At 48.8% G+C, this 18,843-nt stretch overlaps 1 protein-coding gene across 12 annotated transcripts in view; it reads right to left on the bottom strand.

Annotated features, from left to right (window-relative positions):
* Window positions 1-18,552, bottom strand: part of Tcf25 (transcription factor 25 (basic helix-loop-helix)) — a 33,403-nt gene extending 14,851 nt beyond the window's left edge. For 4 of the 12 annotated variants that reach the window (XM_006531297.2, XM_011248487.2, XM_030243730.1 and 1 more), the window contains exons 1-6: window positions 15,260-18,552; window positions 7,763-7,924; window positions 6,723-6,797; window positions 5,881-5,999; window positions 4,910-4,975; window positions 677-759 (exon numbers count right to left, since the gene is read on the bottom strand). In XM_006531297.2, coding sequence (XP_006531360.1) covers window positions 677-759; window positions 4,910-4,975; window positions 5,881-5,999; window positions 6,723-6,797; window positions 7,763-7,924; window positions 15,260-15,451 — 697 coding nt within the window. In that variant the 5' untranslated portion in view covers window positions 15,452-18,552. The remainder of the gene's footprint in view (window positions 1-676; window positions 760-4,909; window positions 4,976-5,880; window positions 6,000-6,722; window positions 6,798-7,762; window positions 7,925-15,259) is intronic. The other 8 variants (NM_001359075.1, NM_001037877.3, NM_025804.3 and 5 more) reach the window with 3 other exon arrangements.
* Window positions 18,553-18,843: the final 291 nt, after the last annotated feature.

The raw sequence follows: 18,843 nt of genomic DNA, 5'->3' as shown, positions 1-18,843 counted from the left end.
CACTGCACCAGTGAGCATGGCACCGGGTCCAGCACGTGGTTCTGACTTATGACCAGGGACTCTTGGTCGCTGTTCCTTAGAGACAAGGCTGGGTGTACAGGGACTTTTTCCCTGGTAAATTTCCATCAAACAGGCCAGTACTCTAAGTTCCCGTCCTAAAGTGGTTCTACCTAAGGCTGGAGTCTGGCATGAACCCATGGTCAATAGCCCCGCCCGCAAAGGTGCACAGGTGCTCTTGCTGGCACGACAAGAAGCCTGGCATCAACAGAAGATACTGTCAGGCACCAGTGTACAGGCCCAGGGCTCCTACACAGGGGTTCACAGGCACAGAAGAGGCAGGACTGTTGGGAAGGGGCGGGCCCACTTTACCACTATCACCAGGATAGCCACACACCAATATGCACTTCCCTGCCTCTGCCCTGTGAGGGGCTCTTTTGTCTGTCAATCAAGATACCGGATACTTTTCCATGCCATAGAGCCAATTACCTAGCAAGGCTATTTACTGCATGCTCTCTTGCCTCTGTCCATACCGCTGCCCTCTTTCTTTAAATTATACACAATTGGTAGCTGGCTGTGAAATATAAAACCATAACAAGTTAAAATAAACTGACTGCCCAGGAGAACTGAGAGCATTAGTTCTGGACCCAAGCCACTGCCTAATCCAGCGGGGACATACCTGGTTTGCTGTACCGGGGCCAGGTGCTCTTAGGGGTCGTCAGCCATGTACACTTGGGATACACACGCTGCCTCTGTCGAGGCCTGGGTTAAACAGAAAACAGCACAGTTTTAGTCTCCTTGGTGGTTAGGGACCATGCTGGTCTACCTAATGCCCACGGGAACTGTGAAAGTCAAGCTGCAGGCAGGGAAGATACAAGGAGGAGAAATGAATAGGGTGTCTAGTGTGCGGACGGGACACATCACTGGCAGCAGAGGTAGTCACCACCACATAACCAGAGAAACAAAGAAAATTCAGGCTGGAGGTGAAGTACACAGGAGGTTCTCGGTTCATCCTCAGCAAAAACAAAGTAAAAGAGAAATAAGTCCAGCAGTCCAATAAGCAGGCAGAGGGAGGGGCCCAGGCCTGAGGGCTCTGCTTTAGTCCCCGTCCTCAGGAGGCAGATGCAGGTGGATCTCTGAGTCTGAGACTGACCTGGTTTGCATAAAGTAGAGACACAGCCGAGGCTATAGGGTAAGACCACGCCTTGAATGAAATGGTGGGACCATCAATAAGGAAACCAGAAAAATGAAAGCCTGACTTAGGATGACAGGAACAGGCCGTGCTGCTGCTCTGCTGACAGGAGGGAGCTGTGGCGTGCTCCCCAGGGCATCAGATGACCTTGGTTCCGGCTTAGTGCTGAGGACCTGAGGACAAGCTGAATGTGTGACTAACAAACAAAGTGGGAAATGGAAGCTATGGTAATGGAGAAGAATACTGGAGGCACCGGTGCAGCTCGGGAAGAGCGTTAGCCCAACAGAAGAACACCTAATGTTTGCAGGAAGAAGAAGGCCAGGCTCCTCAGATAGATCTTGTATAGATCACAGGAGCCAAACCCTCCCATGTATGATCAGACAGTGACCAGTGACAAGGTGGGGAGGCGCTGCCTTTCTTCCGGGTGACCTGAATGAGTGACCCATGAACACGTGATATTCTCTATGCTTCCTGGATCATCTGAGCTATGGCAAAAATGAATGAGTAACAAGTTGTACTTCCAGGAATAAGATAGGAAAGCTTCAAAACGAAATAAAAAAGCTGCAGAGAAAAAAGAAGTGTGTTAGAGAAGCAGTCAGATCTGAAGGGGAACGAGGCAGGCAGCTGACTCAAGAGCGGGGTCCCTGGCAGGACGTGGCAGTGAACCTTTCACCCGAGGGGCAGCCTGAGGTGGAAAGGAAACCTGGAGGAACACTGGAAGGCTGCAGCCTCACAGAGCAGTGGCCATGTCCAGAGGGGCCTGGGGAGGAGCTTTGGACTCAACAGGAAGTCGAGTCCCCCAAAAGAGCACTGACCATACCAGGAGGAGGGGAGGCTCTAGGCTTTGCCTCAGAGCAGCAGGGGAAGGGGTGGAGACTGAAAGGAAAATGCTGACGTGGCCTAGGCTGGCCTTGAACTTGAGATTCCCTGGCTTCAGCTTCCTAAGTACAGAGATTACATGTGTGAGCCACCTTGTCTAGCCAAGGACAGTGTTTTTAAAAGGTTCGTTTTTTTTTTACATTTGTTTTATGTATATGCTTTGTAAACATGTATGTATGAGTACTACAGCCTGCCTGGTACCTGTGGAGGTCAGAAAAGGGTGCGAGGTCTCTGCAAGTGGAGTTGTGGAAGGTGTGAGCCACCTTGTGGGAGCCAGGAACAGAATGAGGTCTTCTGCAAGAGCAAGACCTCTGAACTGCTGAGTCCGCTCTCTGGCCTGCTTTTTACATTTGATATAAGCATGTGTGTTCACACTCATGCACACATGTGTGGGCATATGCGTGCCATGGTTCCAGTGTGAAGGTTGGAGACAACTTGGGGGAATTGGTTTCTTCTTCCATCCTTTCGGATTCTGACTGAACCTGGCAGCAGGCAGCCATACTCACTGAGCAACCTCTCTGGCCCAACTTAAAGTTTTAAAGAAGCCGGGCGTGGTGGCGCACACCTTTAATCCCAGCACTTGGGAGGCAGAGGCAGGTGGATTTCTGAGTTTGAGGCCAGCCTGGTCTACAGAGTGAGTTCCAGGACAGCCAGGAACACACAGAGAAACCCTGTCTTGAAAAACAACCAAAGGAACTATGGCTGTGGTGATAGCCGCAGCTGTTCAGCTGTTCAGGACCAGAACTGAGGGATGCTCAGTGAGCACTCGGACTTAGTAATCTGTGGGTCTAATCCTAGCACTACATAGGATGAAATAAATGTAATTATTAATGTCAGTAACTCTAATTTACAGAAACAGGACATATAGACTATAATAACATGGCAGACAGACAGAGCATGGCTGCAGTGGAGTGGGGAGGAGGGTAAGCCCTCGTCGTCAGTTTGACAATATTTAGAATTACTAAGACATATCTCTATGAACTAACCGAAAAGACTTACCCTAAATGTGACCCATCCTATGGCTGGGTTACTGGACTCAATAAAGGGTGAGGAAGGAGAAAGACCGAACGACTGCCTGCCTGCCTGCCTGCCTGCCAGACTGCCTGCCAGACAGACAAACAGGGGCTCATGTAATCCAGGCTAGCTTCATATTCACTCAGCAGTGAGGATGGCTCTGAACTCCTGGTTCTCCTGCCGCCTCCCCCTCCTCCCAAGTGCTGCAGATGGCGTGTGTGACCATGACTGGGTTATACAGTATTGAGGATAAACCTAGGACTTCAAGCATGCTAAGTAAGCACTCTACCAAGTGAGCCTAGAGTCCCAGCCCCAAAAGGGAACATCTAAAATAGAAAAGGTTTTCATCAGTGTTCCCAAAAGACGACATAAGAGTTAAAATATTTTACATTAAAAACATAAAACAAGAAATAAATAGGTAAGCCAGGCACGGGGGCATACACTGTACCTGGGGAACAGAGGCAGGTGGATTACTCTGAGTTCCAGGATAGTCTGGTGTTCCAGGCCAAGTAGGACTACATTGTGAGATTTATCTCATAAATACAAAAGAACAAAAAAGCCCAGATGAAACCACATAGGAAACACAAAGAAAACAGCAGCAAGGAGCAAAGGAAAAGCAGTGGCCTCAAGGCCTGAGCCTTATAAGAAATAGGAGCTGCAACAACATCAAAACCCAAACCATCTTGCGTTTGCCATGGGGAAAGTAAAGGCCTGACCCTGGCGAAGTGTGAGTCTAAGATCTAAGCTGCACAACTCCTCTGAGGGCAGCAGGCAGCAGGTCTGTCTCACAGGATGTCTCACAAGCCAGCATCTGGGGTAATTAACCATCCCTGGCATGTCACAGCACACAGAATGACAACACAGAAAACCGGAGATGCAAGACAGGATGTCACAGCGCCAGTTGAGTTCTCTCATGGCCACATAAAGCAGAGACTGGCACGTGCCCTGCAAGCTATAATCAATTACCAAAAATAACTCGGGGTGTGGTGAGTCAAAGGTCACATGGCTACACGGACTCCATTTTCTAACAAGAAGTTCTTGTTTACAACCAAGAAAAACCCACAAAACTGAAAAAGACAATGCTAGGACTGGAAAGGGGCTCAGCTGCTTAGAATGCTCGAGCTCACTGCCCTCCCAGAAGGCCTCACATGAATGCTCCAAACACTATCTAACTACAATTCCTGAAACCTGGCGCCCCCTCTGGCTTCTGCAGGTAACTGCATGTACACAGTACATTTTCAGACAGGCAGCCACTTTATGCATGCACTCTCATGAAGCACTATATTTTTATATATTTTATCAGTATTAATGACAATGACAGCATAAGCCTATAATCATCGCACTTGAGAGACAAGACCTGGGTCTCAGAGCTGATCCTATTATAAACAGTCAAACAAAGATAAGGCTCCCTAGGCCTTCTGAGGGAGAAGCAGAGAGAATGCACACCTCTAACAACTTTCCCAGAGGTGGACCATTGTGCTCTCTTCCTTTAGGGAACCATGGGACACACTGCACCGCCGTCCCTGTGGCATAACGCCCGACACTAGGAACTATTAAATCGGCGACCACGGTGTCTTTGGCATCTCTGCAAATACGATACATATCCTGGAGAGGAAGGTGAGAAGGACGGAGACAGCTCCAGGAGCCTCAGTGATCCCACAAACCTCATGCTAAGAGTTCTATTCGTTCACTACGGATGTAAATATGTTCCCCCTGTGAAGAACCCATGGCAGACTTTCTGCCTCAGTTTCCCTCAACACACCCTTCCATCTAGAGTGTGAGAAAGAGCGACAAAACCTGAAGACCACAGACTGAGCGGGGCCTCACCTTTGCTCGCCCAGGACCGCTCGAGCACCAAAATACCTCTTCAGTTCCGTGTCTGGATTCAGGTGTCTGTGAGACAAGGGTTTGGAGAGAAAAGTTATGTCCTTTTACAGTGCTGGGGACTTTTCTAAAGTCACCTAAGAGCCTCGTAGGGAGCTTGTCCTGTAGTGGTGGTGCACGCCTATACTCTCAGGACTTGGAAGGCTGAGGCAGGAGGATCGGGGTCCCTGTCAGCTTTGACCACACTGAGACCAATTTTCAAAAAGCTGGCAACAACTGTGGCAGGAACTATACACTCCTGAGTAAATGGAAGAGCAACAGATGGGGACCCACCCGAATATGAAACGCTGCTCTACAGTTCAGGGGTCCAAGACATCAGGGGGAAAGCCCTCTGGAAAATGGAGGAGTGCTTCTTCCTCATCACTTCTTAGATGCTTAATAATACGCTTATTTGTTTGTCTGTAGCCCAGGCTGACCTGGGACTCGGCCTCGGGCCACCGAGTGCTAGGATTACAAGTGTAAACCCCGGGCCCAGCTCTACACTGTTTTGTTTTTGAGGAACGAGTGTGAAGCTGTACAGGAGATGGGATCCAGGTTCTGCCACGTGCTAGGTGTACACTCCCCCAACTTTCCATACATACAGTACACTTTCTTTCTGGAGTTCATCTTCCGCAGCCCAGGCTGGCCCTGTGTCTACTTCACAGGCGCTGGGGCTGAGGTTACAGGTGTTTGCCAGGAGACCTGACTAAAAAGACAGTAAACTTTCTTCTGCCTTTTTTTTTAAAGACAGGTTTTCTTTGTGCAGCCCAGGCTGTCCTAGAATTCACTCTGTAGACCAGGCTGGCCTTCAATTCACAGAGATCTGCCTGCCTCTGCCTTCCAAGTGCTGGGATTAAAGGCGTGCACCACAACAACCTAGGCTGCCTTTTTTTAAATACCGTTTTTCTCTCATGGAGTGAGGGCGGACGAGATACCTGTGCTCCACATATAGGACGTGCTTCCTGGAGCTCAGTGGAGGGGGGCCGGGGTGGCTGAACCCACTGCTGTCCTCAATCCGCTCTAAGATGCGATCGATGTCTTCTAGTCCATTCTCCTAAAAGCCAGAACAAGCCGTTAATCACTGCACTGATTCCTACTGCTCGGATTCTAGGCATGTGCCACCGCACCTGGCTCTGAGTTGACCTCCAATGTGATACTCCCAGTGACAGAATGATTTACTGTGAAATAGAATCCTTATATTGGCTTATTTCCTAGAAGATAGTATCATACGCTGCACAGACACACAAAGGAGACATGTTTCACCAGAGAAATCCACAAGAGCTGGAATCCCAGACTCAGACAAGAGGGCCCTGGAAACCACAGGCCAGAACACCACTGTGTCTTCTGGAGGAGCTGACTTCCTTGGGTAAACTGAGTCATGACTCCTCACTGGCAGTAACAAAGCTATGACGTTTTCCAGAATTAAGACACAGGGCATGAGGAAGGAAGAGGACGGCACCATCTGGTAATGGTGGGTCCGCCTGGGCTCTACATTCACTTCAAGTCCTCAGGACGAGGCAAGGGCAGATGAGCAAGGAACACATGCCCTAGAACACAGAGCCCAAGAATGAATGGGGTCTGCTCACGAGGGAGCACAGGGAACTGACCAGATGCAGGATGTGCACGTGGTCTTCCCCCTTGCTCTCCTCATCTCTGAGCTACACCCTTGGGAAGCCAGCCAAGTGCTCAATGAGAAAATTCCTGCGAGGGCCAGCCTGAGGCACCAGCAGGGACCAGTGCGGCTCAGGCAGAGGAACCAGACTGTTGGACAACATACCGAGGATTCTCCTGTGCAGCTTTTCTTATTTTTCTGCTTCTTTTTCTTCTTTCGGAGTTTGCCACTTGCATTAGACTAATGGAAGAGACATTTTAATCAATGGAAAGAAATAAAATCATAAACATTAAGAACTACCCAGCAGCCAGGCCTGGTGGCACAGCCTTTAATCCCAGCACTCAGGAGACAGGCAGAGGCAGGTCTCCATGAGTTTGAGGTCAGCCTGATCTATATAGAGATCTCCAGGGCAGTGAAGGTTGCACAGTGAGACCTGAATTTAAAAAAACAAATAAAAAATAAAAATAAAAAATTTAAGCTGGACAGTGGGGGTGCAGGCCTTTAATCCCTGCACTCAGGAGGCAGAGGCAAGTGATCTGAGTTTGAGGCCAGCAGAGTCTACAGACCAAGTTCAAGGATAGCCAAGGCTACACAGAGAAACCCTGTCTCAAAAACCCAAAATAATATATAAATAAAATATACAAATAAACAAAAATGTAAGCAACCCCAATCCCCAACCCACTCTGTGGTAGTCCCCATCAAGTCCTCCCTCATATCCCTGCCCCTTGTGCTTCGGGCCTTCCCATGACCTATAGTAGATGACTCACAGGACCACCCAGCCACCTGGACGCTGCCATCCCATCTTCATTTTGGCAACCATTCCCTGCTGTGCTCTACCACCCCTGCAGAAGGGGCTCCCTGGGCCAGGGGCTCTATGAGGCCTCTGCTCCACCACAACACCTCCTGTAGCCAAGTCCCGTGAGAACTCGAGCTTCACCAGGCTGCATGTTCTCATCAGGTCATCAGGCACAGGCTCTCCCACAAGAGCAGGTGGACACACTTATGCAACTGCTGGCCTTCAGATTTCTACAGGAAACCCACCCAGGTTCCTCAGGGCAACCAAACAATTGAGCTCAAATTCGGAAGAATTCAAGAAACTGGTAGTGCAGGGTGGATGTGGCCAGCACCTCGGGGCTCTCTCTCTGGCAGGCCTCACAGTGTCCCACCACCATGTGACTCTATACCATGTGACTGATCCTCTATACCTGTTCCGAGGACCCTGCTTTGGTGGCCCCTCCATCTTGCTTGGTCTCTGCGTTTCCATGTTTAGCCCTTCCTTTGTTCCCTGATGACACAGAGTCCGGCAGGGTACAGTCAGATCTCTCCCCATTTACCACAAGGTCATCCTCAAGATCCTCCGTGTTTATCTGCAAAAACGATGGGGAGATGAAAGCAACTGAGCGTCCCAGTGCAGCACACCTGGAGGCTCCGTCCAGCTGAAACCACAGAGGGCAGTGAATGGGGAGGACTGTCAATAGGGAGGACTGTGAATGGGGAGGACAGTGAACAGTAAGGACTGGGAACAGGGAGGACTGGGAAAAGAGAGGGCTGTGAACAGGGAGGACTGTGAATGGGGAAGATTGTGAACAGGGAGGACTGTGAACAGAGAGAGCTGGGAACAGAGAGGGCCTGACCCACACAGCACCAGCACATCTCTAAGCCTGTGATGAGTTCTGGCTTAGTCAGTGCACTGAAGATGTGCATCACTGTTAGGCATGACAATCAGAATCCCCAAGCCACAGTGACCCCATTTATTGAGTACCATGCAGGGACTTTAATTTCTTCTCTTATGTATATTCTGCCTACATGCATGCATACGCACCACATGTATGTCTGGTGCCCACGGAGACATGAGGAGGGTGTCATAAGCCCTGGAGTTGGACAGCTGTAGGTTGCCATGTGGGTGCTGGGAATTAACCCTGGGTTCTCTGGAAGAGCGGCTAATGCTCTTGACTACTGAGCCATCTCCAGATTCAATAAACTATTTCTAACTGTAAGACTTCCATCACTGTGAAGAGAATTTACTTTCTGTGATGGTAGAAGCCAGCAGAATTCTTCACTGTGAAGAGTGATTATGTACCTAGGAACCAGGTGTAATAACAGACATGTATAGGGCAGATGTGACCAAACACCTGGGAACATCCACATTTTCTTTTTCATTGCTGAAAAACTCTGTGTTTCCTCACAGTAATACTCATTGTGCAAACCTTGCTAGAGATGGCCTCATCAGGTGGAGGACGAAAACCAATGACCCTGGACGGGAGGGAGCTCAGCAGTTAAGAGCGCTGGTTGCTCTTCCAGAAGACCTGGGTTTGAGTCCCAGAGCCCACATGGATGCTTATAACCATCTATAGCTCCGGTTCCAAGGGATCAAATGCACTCTTCAAGCTGTCCTGGGTGCCAGGCACACATGTGATACACAGACACACATGCAGACAAAGCATATATATACATATAAAAATAATGATTATTTAAAAAAAAAAGAACCTGCCCATCACGACCCTCATGCCACTGAACATACTGCTTTGGCAGTAAATATTTAGTTCCACGTCATATAGTCTTGTAATACGTTTTGTCCTATCCAAATAAAGGCCCGGCCTTTGCTCTGGCTTCTGTGTAGTTAACGTCTAAGCCTCTAGTAATTTTCCACAGTAATGTCTTCTCCACTGGGGCATCGACATACACTGATCAGAGAATTTACAGGGGCCCTAAGCCAAGTCAATGGCAGCAACATGATCTGAGGTATCCAAAGGCAGTAACTCAGCCTCCTGAAGCACTGCAGACCCAGGTCAGTCATGGGAGCTGTACAGTAAAGCCCCCTTTAGTGAATCCCACCAATATACCATGTACACAGCTCATCCTGTAACCCCTGGGGCCAAACAACAACAGAAACCTGAACATGGACACTCAGGCTGGGAATGCCCACACACACCGTCAATGCATGAGAAGTGTCACCTGTGCACAACAGCGAGGCGCAGGCACAGCTCTGGCGCTTCACTCTGTACACGCTCGCAGCCATAAGCCAGAAGAAAATGAATTTTGTATTTCTCACCAATTAAGAAGCCCTGCAGTTGGAACTAGTGTCAGGAGGGCAGTCATGTGAGTGCCCCTCATACTCGGCAACTGTGGGGAATCCTGCTTATGTAGGTTTGGATGAGCTTAGGGAGTGATTTATACATTGTTCTGAAATTATGAAATCACTGTGATGTGCAAAAGTGCTATTGAACTCTTTGGTTAGTTTGGGTTTTGTTGAGACAGGGTTTCTCTGTGTAGCTCTAATCAGACTCTGATCAGAGATCTGCTTCTGGCTCTGCTGGGATTAAAGGCAAGTGTCACCCCTCCCAGCTCTAGCTTTTATTCTTGTTGTTAAAGATTGATTTATTTATTAAATAAGTGAGTGCATTGTCGGTGTTTTCAGCCACACCAGAAGAGGGCGTCAGATCCCATTACAGATGGTTGTGAGCTGCCATGAGGGTACTGGGAAATGAACTCAGGACCTCTGGAAGAGCAGCCAGAGCTCTTAACCACTGAGCCATCAATCTCTCCAGCCCATCCAATTTTTATTTATTTATTTATTAAAGACAGTCTCACTACATAATCAAGGCTGGCCTTGAACTCACATCAGTCCTCCCACATTAGCCTCCATGTGCCACCACACCCAACTGAGTCAATTTTTTTGAAATTTATTGTCTTTTTTCTTTTGAATGTATATGTATGTGCATATACAAGTAATATAAATATATTACTAATATATTTATTATATACATTAGCAATTTATTTATTTATTTATTTATTTTTGGTCTTTTGAGACAGGGTTTCTCTGTGTAGCCCTGGCTGTCCTGGAACTCACTCTGTAGACCAGGCTGTCCTCGAACTCAGAAATCCGCCTGCCTCTGCCTCCCGAGTGCTGGGTTTAAAGGCATGCGCCACCATATAACAGTAATATATTTATATAACTATATTATTTATAGTACATAAATATATTATCTATTAATTAATATTATATCTATAAATATATTACAATACAATGTTGTTTATAACATATATTAGCTATATATTTATATTACTTATATATTTATATATAAAAACATAAATTTGCCATAAATATACATAATTATGTTTCTATTACTAATATGTTTATTACTTATATGTTTATGTAAATATATATTTTATTACAGATATTAAATATATTTACTTATATATTTTATATTTACTTACTTTATAATATACTTACTTTATATTTATATTTCTTATCTATTTATGTTAAGCATATATTTCTATATACTGCATATATATCATAGTCTATATGTATATAACTATGTTTTTATTTTGGTTTTCTTGGAGATAGCATCTCTATATGTAACCCTGGCTGTCCTAGAACTTACTATGTAGACTTGCTTAGCCTCAACTCACAGAGGTCTGCCTGCCTCTGTGTGTACCACCATGCCCAGGTGACCAAGTCATATAAACAAACAAACAAACAGGAATGCAGAGCCTAGCCGGGCGTGGTGGCGCACGCCTTTAGTCCCAACACTCAGGAGGCCGAGGCAGGCTGATTTCTGAGTTCGAGGTCAGCCTGGTCTACAAAGTGAGTTCCAGGACAGCCAGGGCTACACAGAGAAACCCTATCTCAAAAAAAAAAAAAAAAAAAGGACTGCAGAGCCTGCCCAAGAGCCTGGGTTCAAGCCCATCCCTGCAAAACGAACAAGAGTATCTTACTTACTGTCCAGCAATAACACGGAGCAAACAATAAACACTAAGAACTGAATAAACCTCAGAGGTACATCCTGAGCAAGGGGCCGGGCATGGGGGAGCCCACATCAGACGTCGAAGGTATCCATACTCCATGCACTTTATTATATAACTTCAATCAGTTGGTTTCTCGAGACAGGGTCTCAGCACGTCGCTCTGGTTGGCCTAGAACTTGATATGTAGGCCGAAATGTCTTCTAACTCAGAAATCCTCGTGAATGCAGGGATCCAAGGTATGAGCTGTTACATCCAGCAACAAACTGATTTTTTTTAAAGATTTTATTTTATTATTATAATTAAGTACACTGTAGCTGTCTTCAGACACACCAGAAGAAGGCATCAGATCTCAATCCAGATGGTTGTGAGCCACCATGTGGTTGCTGGGATTTGAACTCAGGACCTTCAGAAGAGCAGTCAGTGCTCTTAACCACTGAGCCATCTCTCCAGCCCAACAAACTGATTTTTAAAAACTCTTCTGATTGAAATGGTCCAGATGACTTCTAATCTAGAGTCTGGCATGGCCCTAGGCCATCTCTGTCCTTCCCCGTCCACCCCTAAGAATGTATCAAACAAGCCGCTTGCCGTCATGTGTTTGCAGAGCTCTTCTGCCCCTTCCATCTCCAACAGGACACATCTACTCTGTTGAGTGCTGATCACATGCCCAGCACATGCTACAGGACGCACCCATGAGCTCGCACAGGCTTCATGACATCCCCACCTGTTAGCAAGAACATCCCCCAAACTTGCATTCAGTGTCCTATCCAGGCTCTCAGACTACAAAGAAGGATAGCCAGGACAGGCAGCACTGACCTGTACACAAGTCTAAAGCCAATGTTTGTTGCCAGGCAGTGGTGGTGCACACCTTTAATCCCAGCACTCGGGAGGCAGAGGCAGGCGGATTTCTGAGTTTGAGGTCAACCTGGTCTACAGAGTGAGTTCCAGGACAGCCAGGGCTACACAGAGAAACCCTGTCTCAAAAAAACAAAAACAAAAAAACAAAACAAACCAAAAAACCAATAGCAAGTGTTTGTTTTGTTTTGAAACAGGGTTTCTCTGTGTAGCCCTGGCAGTCCTAGAACTCACTCTGTAGACCAGGCTGATCTTGAACTCAGAGATCTGCCTGCCTCTGACTCTGGGATTAAAGGCGTGCACTACCACTGCCTGGGTAGTAGTTTGTTTTATTAAAATCAGCACAGATAGACGTGAACACTGTCCTGAGGGGCGGTGGTACATCATTGAGCAGCAGTCTTTTCCTAAGGAACAAATGCTAGCTGTGGGACACAATCAGCGTACACAGAAGAGCAGCGCAGCCTGGCCGGTGGTGAGTGCCAGGGGGAAGGTGAATGGGGATGGCTGTAAAGGTAGGCACATGGTAAGAACAGACCTTGTTCATATCATATCATGTAGGGTAAGCATGCCCATGTGAGGGGAAGTCTCATGTTAGCGTCTCAGCAAAGGGGACCGCAGCCAGACGGGGGAGGCAAAGGCAGGTCAGGGCGGCTGAAACAGTGAGCAAGATTACTAACAGGCGAGGTCAGGGAGAAGTGTCTTAGCATAGCAGACACCTGCTGGGAATGGAGAGCTATCACTGCGTTCTCATGGTGGCAGCAGCAATGAAGGCTCCCTGTGACCTGAGACAGATAAAGGGGTCTCGCTCCACCCCAGTACTGTACAGATTCGAGGCACTGTTAGAAACTCTACGAATGTTAAAAACCTCCTCACATTCTGATGCTAATTTCCTGTAGCTAAGCAAAGACGTTGGGGGACAGAGCATCTTGGTTCTCTAACTGGCAATTGTTGAAATCTCCCCACCCCAGCTGCCTTGAGGAATAGAACTGTCTGCCAAACCGTAAGGCAGACGACCCATATTCAACATTGAATATTCCAGAGGCCTTGAACTGTGCTCACAGCTGACAGGTGCAGCCTCGGAAATACTGCTTCCCTTTGTATCGGGCGTCTACTACCACGAGCCTTGGTTCTGATCTGTAGGTGATTCCCTGGTCCCAAACGCCAGTCCTCTGGAAAAGCAGCAAGGGCCCTTCACCACTGGGTTGTATCACCAGCCTCCCGCCCCGCTTGCCTACCTCAGCAGTGTAATTCAAAGCAGCTGAGCAGTCAGTAGCCTGGGCCCCAAAGGTGGCAAGATTGCCAACTTCGTGACATATGAAAAGGAGGCCACTGACCAGTTTGAGAGAGTGTCAGGGATGGGACAGAGGGAGGCAAAAGCAGAGGACAGGGAGCCAAGGCTAAAGGTGAAAGCCGTAAAGAACCAGGGAAAGCGAAGTGCAGGACAAGTTCAGGAGAGCTGTAAAATCTTTAAGAACCAATGGTCTCAGATCCCTAAGGTCTGAGAGTGAACCCCAGCTGCCGTCAAGGGAGGAATCCCAGTACAAGGAAGGCTACAGATGGGTGAATGATGGGATATCTAGGCTCTGTTTTGCAATCACCTCTTAAGAGAAATGGGATTAAAATTATATTAAAGGCATGTAGACTGACAGAAACTGGGCCATGGGCGCATACGGGTTATTTGTATTTTCCTAATTTTTGTGTACGTTTAAAAGTAAACATAGCTGGGTGGTGGTGGTACATGCCTTTGATCCCAGCACTCAGGAGGCAGAAGTGCGCGAATTTCCGAGTCTGAGACACAGCATCTCTAAGTAGTCTACAGAGTGAGTTCAAGGACAGCCAAGACTACATAGAGAAACCCTGTCTTGAAAAAGAAATGATGATAAGCAAAAGTAAATCTAAGAAAAGTACTAGTGAAGGGAGAAGAAACAGTAGGAATGGGGGTTGCTCTCAGGCTCAAAGTCAGAGGAGGCAGGCGAGTTCTCTGTACCAAGGGAAGACATATTTCACCATCGCCACAGACTACAGGACAGATCCCTTCCTTTCCTTATGGGAGAAATAAACAATCTCTGAACCAAACTTCCAAAATGTCTGTGACATTTCTCACACCAATCAATATCTTTGCTAGGAACTTTTAAACCTGCTAACTGATAAAAAGCTGGGGACAACTGGGGGTAGTGCTGTCTTGGGTGCTGCAACAGTAGGATAGACATGGTTTCATATCTGCGACTTGAGGAAGACCCAGTACTTCCGTGTGTCCCAGCTAGCTGAGACAATTCACTGCAAGACTGAGAGTCTCAGACACATTACATCTTTTTACTCACTCGAAAATGGCCACTGACACCTTACCATATGTGGAAGTTGGAGATACGAGGAAAAGACATATTATCTGCCCACACATGAAGTCAGAATCATAATTTATACACATATGAAACTGCAGACCCAGGTCAGTCTGTCGTAAGGAAAAACACGGGGCTCAGGACTGCTACCCAATTTTCTGCTGCGAGGAATACGATACGATAGGTACAAGTAGCTGGGACACACAGAAGTACTGTGATGAATAAGCCGAAATGTTTGCAGAAGAGAGACCTCCCTCAAGTCGCAGAAATGAAACCAAGCCTACCCTACCATCCCATTGCCCCGGACAGAACAACCCTACTCCTTCAGTGAAGCCTAGACCCAACTGAACCCCACCTCCCACTCGCCATCCACAGTGCCCCTCCCCCTTAGCTGTCTCGGATGTCACGCCCCGCCCACTCTGACGTCACTGCCCCGTCCTGCCCTGCGTCACGTCACGTCTCTGGACACAGCCGCGAGACACGCCCTATGCTGCAGCAAAGTCCTGTCACTCAGCCCCTTGTCGGCACCCCCGTTAGCCTTTAGCAGCCCCTTCGCTCGGCATTTTCTTCCACCTTCCACTCGATCTCGGACGGGGAACACGGCTTCCTCACCCCACCCACCCTGCGGCTGAAGACCCGCCTTCCCCGATGCGGCGCAGTCCCTTCTCTCCGCCCACTCGACTGCAGTCCAGACCCAACTTTGTGCCCCTTCGCATGACGTCATGCCCCCACCATTTCCCCCCCCTCAGGTTGCCCAGCTCCTCACCAGCTCAAACCGGTTGTTGACACGGACTCCTTCCTTCCCTGCACCCCCGGGGCGCCGGCCACCCAGCCCCGGTTTTGGTCCCTCTTCCTCTGCGTCATCGTCATCAAGGAGGACAAACTTCAAGGCGTCGGGCCCTAGGGGTTCCTGGCCGCGCTGTTCCCCCCTCAGTCTCCGGAGGGCCCGGCGCGACATAGGACCCGACAGCCTGATGTGGGCAGAGGGACGAGGAAGAGCAGCAGTGTGGCGGCGCCTGCGCACTTGCGGCGCGCTGGCGCAAGATTGGCGTGTCGCGTTTGCGCGCCGCGGCTCTCCGGAACTTCCTCCCAATTCCCCGTGGAGTCGGGGAAGGTGCAAGGGTGGCCCAGGGAGCTCTCGCGAGAGTCGGGCCCTAGCGGCGGCCGTGGTGCGGTGCTTCGGCTTTGGAGATGGCTGGCTTTCAGAAAGCCGGCTGTGCGGCGGGCAGCAACGCGCAGGCTCAGAGCGCTGCTCCGCACGAACGCGATTCCCGGGGGCGAGCCTGGGGGCGAGCGGGCAGGGGTGGGGCAGGCGAGGAGGCCGTGAGAGCAGGTGCGCACGCCGCAAGGCCCGTGTGCAAAGACCTCTGCTATGACAGGAGCGAGGGACCCAGTCCCCAACCCCTCTCTGCTAGCCTACCCATGCGACTTGTCCGATGTCCCCCACCTCCACGTTGTTACTAGACTGCAAAGGGACAGTTTTCACCTTAATAGAACCAACCTAACTTCTTTCAGACTGGGTAACTCCTCTCCACAACGTGCACCGAGCCGAGTTAGGTGTTAGGGCTTGCTTTTTATTGTCGCGAACGCAACAGGGGTGGTCATGTTACAGGGGTATTGGGTGAGGGGAGAGCTGCCTAGGTGTGGATCCGTGGTGTGAAGTCACGGCAGCCCTACCTATGTGTATTCTAATTCAGGAAGATTTTCACAATAAGGACATAGGGATCCTCGGCACAGATCTTTTCTTTTTCCATGTTCTTTTTGTTTTTGTTTTTTGAGACAGAGTTTCTCTGTGTACCCTTGACTGTCCTGGGACTCGCTTTGCAGACCATGCTGGCCTCTGCCTCCCAGGTGTTGTGACCAAAAGTGTGTGCAACAACAACCGACCTTTTTTTAAAACAAAACAAAAACACCACCTGTCTTAGGGTTTCTATTCCTGGACAAAATATCATGACCAAGAAGCAAGTTGGGGTGGAAAGGGTTTATTCAGCTTACACTACATACACACTGCTGTTCATCACGAAAGGAAGTCAGGACTGGGACTAAGCAGGCCAGGAAGCAGGAGCTGATGCAGAGGCCATGGAGGCTTGCTCAGCTTGTTTTCTTATAGAACCCAAGCCCAGGTATGGCACCACCCACAATGGGCCCTCACCCCTTAGTCACTAATTGAGAAAATGCCTTACAGCTGGATCTCATGGAGGCATTTCCTCAATTGACTCCTTTCACTGTGATAACTCCAGCCTGTGTCAAGTTGACACAAAACTAGCCAGTACACCACCCAAACCAAGATCTTGCCCTGTAACGCTGGCTACCCGTGAAGCTATGGAAATCCTGTTCTGAAGGGCTGGAATTACAGAGCTACTTCATGTCTACGCCCCAATTTTTATACTTTTGGAAAACTTTCCTAGACGAGTCAGGATTGAGTACCTCCAAAGTAAAATGAGCTGGGGTTGGGTTGGACCTTTCCCCAGCTTGAGAGCAGGAGAGGGCTAGGCCAGTCACTGCTCTTACTTGATCTTAGCCAAAAGGCTGAGAAGCAATCAGTCACTTATCTTAAATTCCAGCTTCATTTTGGGAGATAGATCTCCTTTTACAGGTGAAGACGCCTTAATGAGCTAAGTTTCCCAGAGAGAACCCGGTTTTGCATTCATGTGACTCCCAAAGTCCAAACAATGTAGGCGGTTGGCAAGGACAGAGAAGGCAGGCAGGGCAGCAATCCCTTAGTTCCTGCTCTTGTGTGAGCCCCCTGTCCCACTGTCCGTGTGCTCCACTCCACCCTGCCTCCCCCAGGAGTCTTGGTTCGTCCCTGGGTTGGATGCTGAGCCCTCTGCCCACACTATGAAGTATCTTTAGGTACTTCAAAGTTGATGGTTCACAGCTGCTGTCCCAAGGTGCCCATCCCCCCAACCCTCTTCCCTGCGCACTGTTAAAGTTGCAGCTTCTTCCGCATCAGGCTCAATGCTGCCGCCCTGACTGTTCAGGACCAGGCTGGCTTCTGTGCCATCCGTGATCAAGAGCTGTGGCCAGGCTGGGCAGTGGTGGCGCACGCCTTTAATCCCAGCACTTGGGAGGCAGAGGCAGATGGATTTCTGAGTTCGAGGCCAGCCTGGTCTACAGCCAGGGCTATACAGAGAAACCCTGTCTTGAAAACACACACACACACACACACACACACACAGAGCTGTGGCCAGCTTACACAGGTCAGTAGCCTTACCTTTGAATAAAGTGGGAGGTCTCAGTCTAGAACTGCCTCTCCTGAGACACAAGTCATGGACCCTGAAGGATGGAGTTGATCTTCCCTGAACCACTAGCTCCAAATGTGTCTCCCCAAACTGCTGCAGATCTGGTCCTTCTGAAAATCTCAGTTCTAACCACTGTATTTGGCATCGTCCCGATGGATGAGGCTGAGGCTAGCTCAGTGGGCTGACATGCAACCCACTGTTTAGAAAAGACCAGCAACCATAAGACAGGACAGGCTGTTGTACAACCTCCAGAAGTGGTTGTAGGGCACTGTACAACCACAGGCATTACCCTGCAACTCAGCTGGGTGTTTCCCAAAATATGAGTTTATTGCTTTCATTTGTGTTGTGTGAGGATCAGAACTGGTGACACCATGCTTGGAGTGTGAGCTGGATATGTGGCTGCTTTCGAGTCTGTAGATCAAGAACTGTACGTAGTTCATGGCACTGGATGTCCATGAGAATACTTCATGAACATGAGGGGGCTTCTTGTTTGAGAGTTCACTGTATAGCTCAGACATCTGCAGCTTGCTACATAGCCCAGACTAGCCTCAAACCAGTGACCTTCCTCATGCTAATTCCCAGCTGCTGGTTTAACAAGTGTGAGCCTCCATAATTGGTTAAATGTGAGTGTTGTCATTGCTGGCTGAGTGACAGTACTGATTCCTAACATTTTCTGCCTGTTCTTTTAAATCAAAGGGCCGGAGAGATGGCTGCTCAGTGGTTAGAGTGCTTGCTGCAGACCAAGCGAAGGGACTGAGTTCAGTTCCTAGCACCCATGTGTGACTCGCAGCCACCCTCAACTCCAGTTTGATAGTTCCCATGGGCTCCCGCACGCATGCAGTTTACATAAATTAACGTAAGCGAACATGTAACCCAAATAGGCATATCTTTTAAACTTGAAAAAGTCAAAATACAAAGGTGGTCTGTGAGGTGCTCAGATGAATGGGTGCCAGGAGCTAGCCTCTTTTACTGGGTGTTCCAATTTCAAAGATAACTTGCACAGGTCCATCTGTCACAGTCCTGTGCCCTTGGTGCCTCTTCTAGTCTGAGCAAGCTGGTGGAGGCTGGAGTCAGCCAGCAGGGCTCAGTTAGCAGGCTTCCGTTGGAG

The sequence above is a fragment of the Mus musculus genome, chromosome 8, assembly GCF_000001635.26.
Source record: "Mus musculus strain C57BL/6J chromosome 8, GRCm38.p6 C57BL/6J".
Taxonomy (NCBI): Eukaryota; Metazoa; Chordata; class Mammalia; order Rodentia; family Muridae; genus Mus; species Mus musculus.
This window is presented reverse-complemented; position numbering and strand designations above follow the sequence as displayed.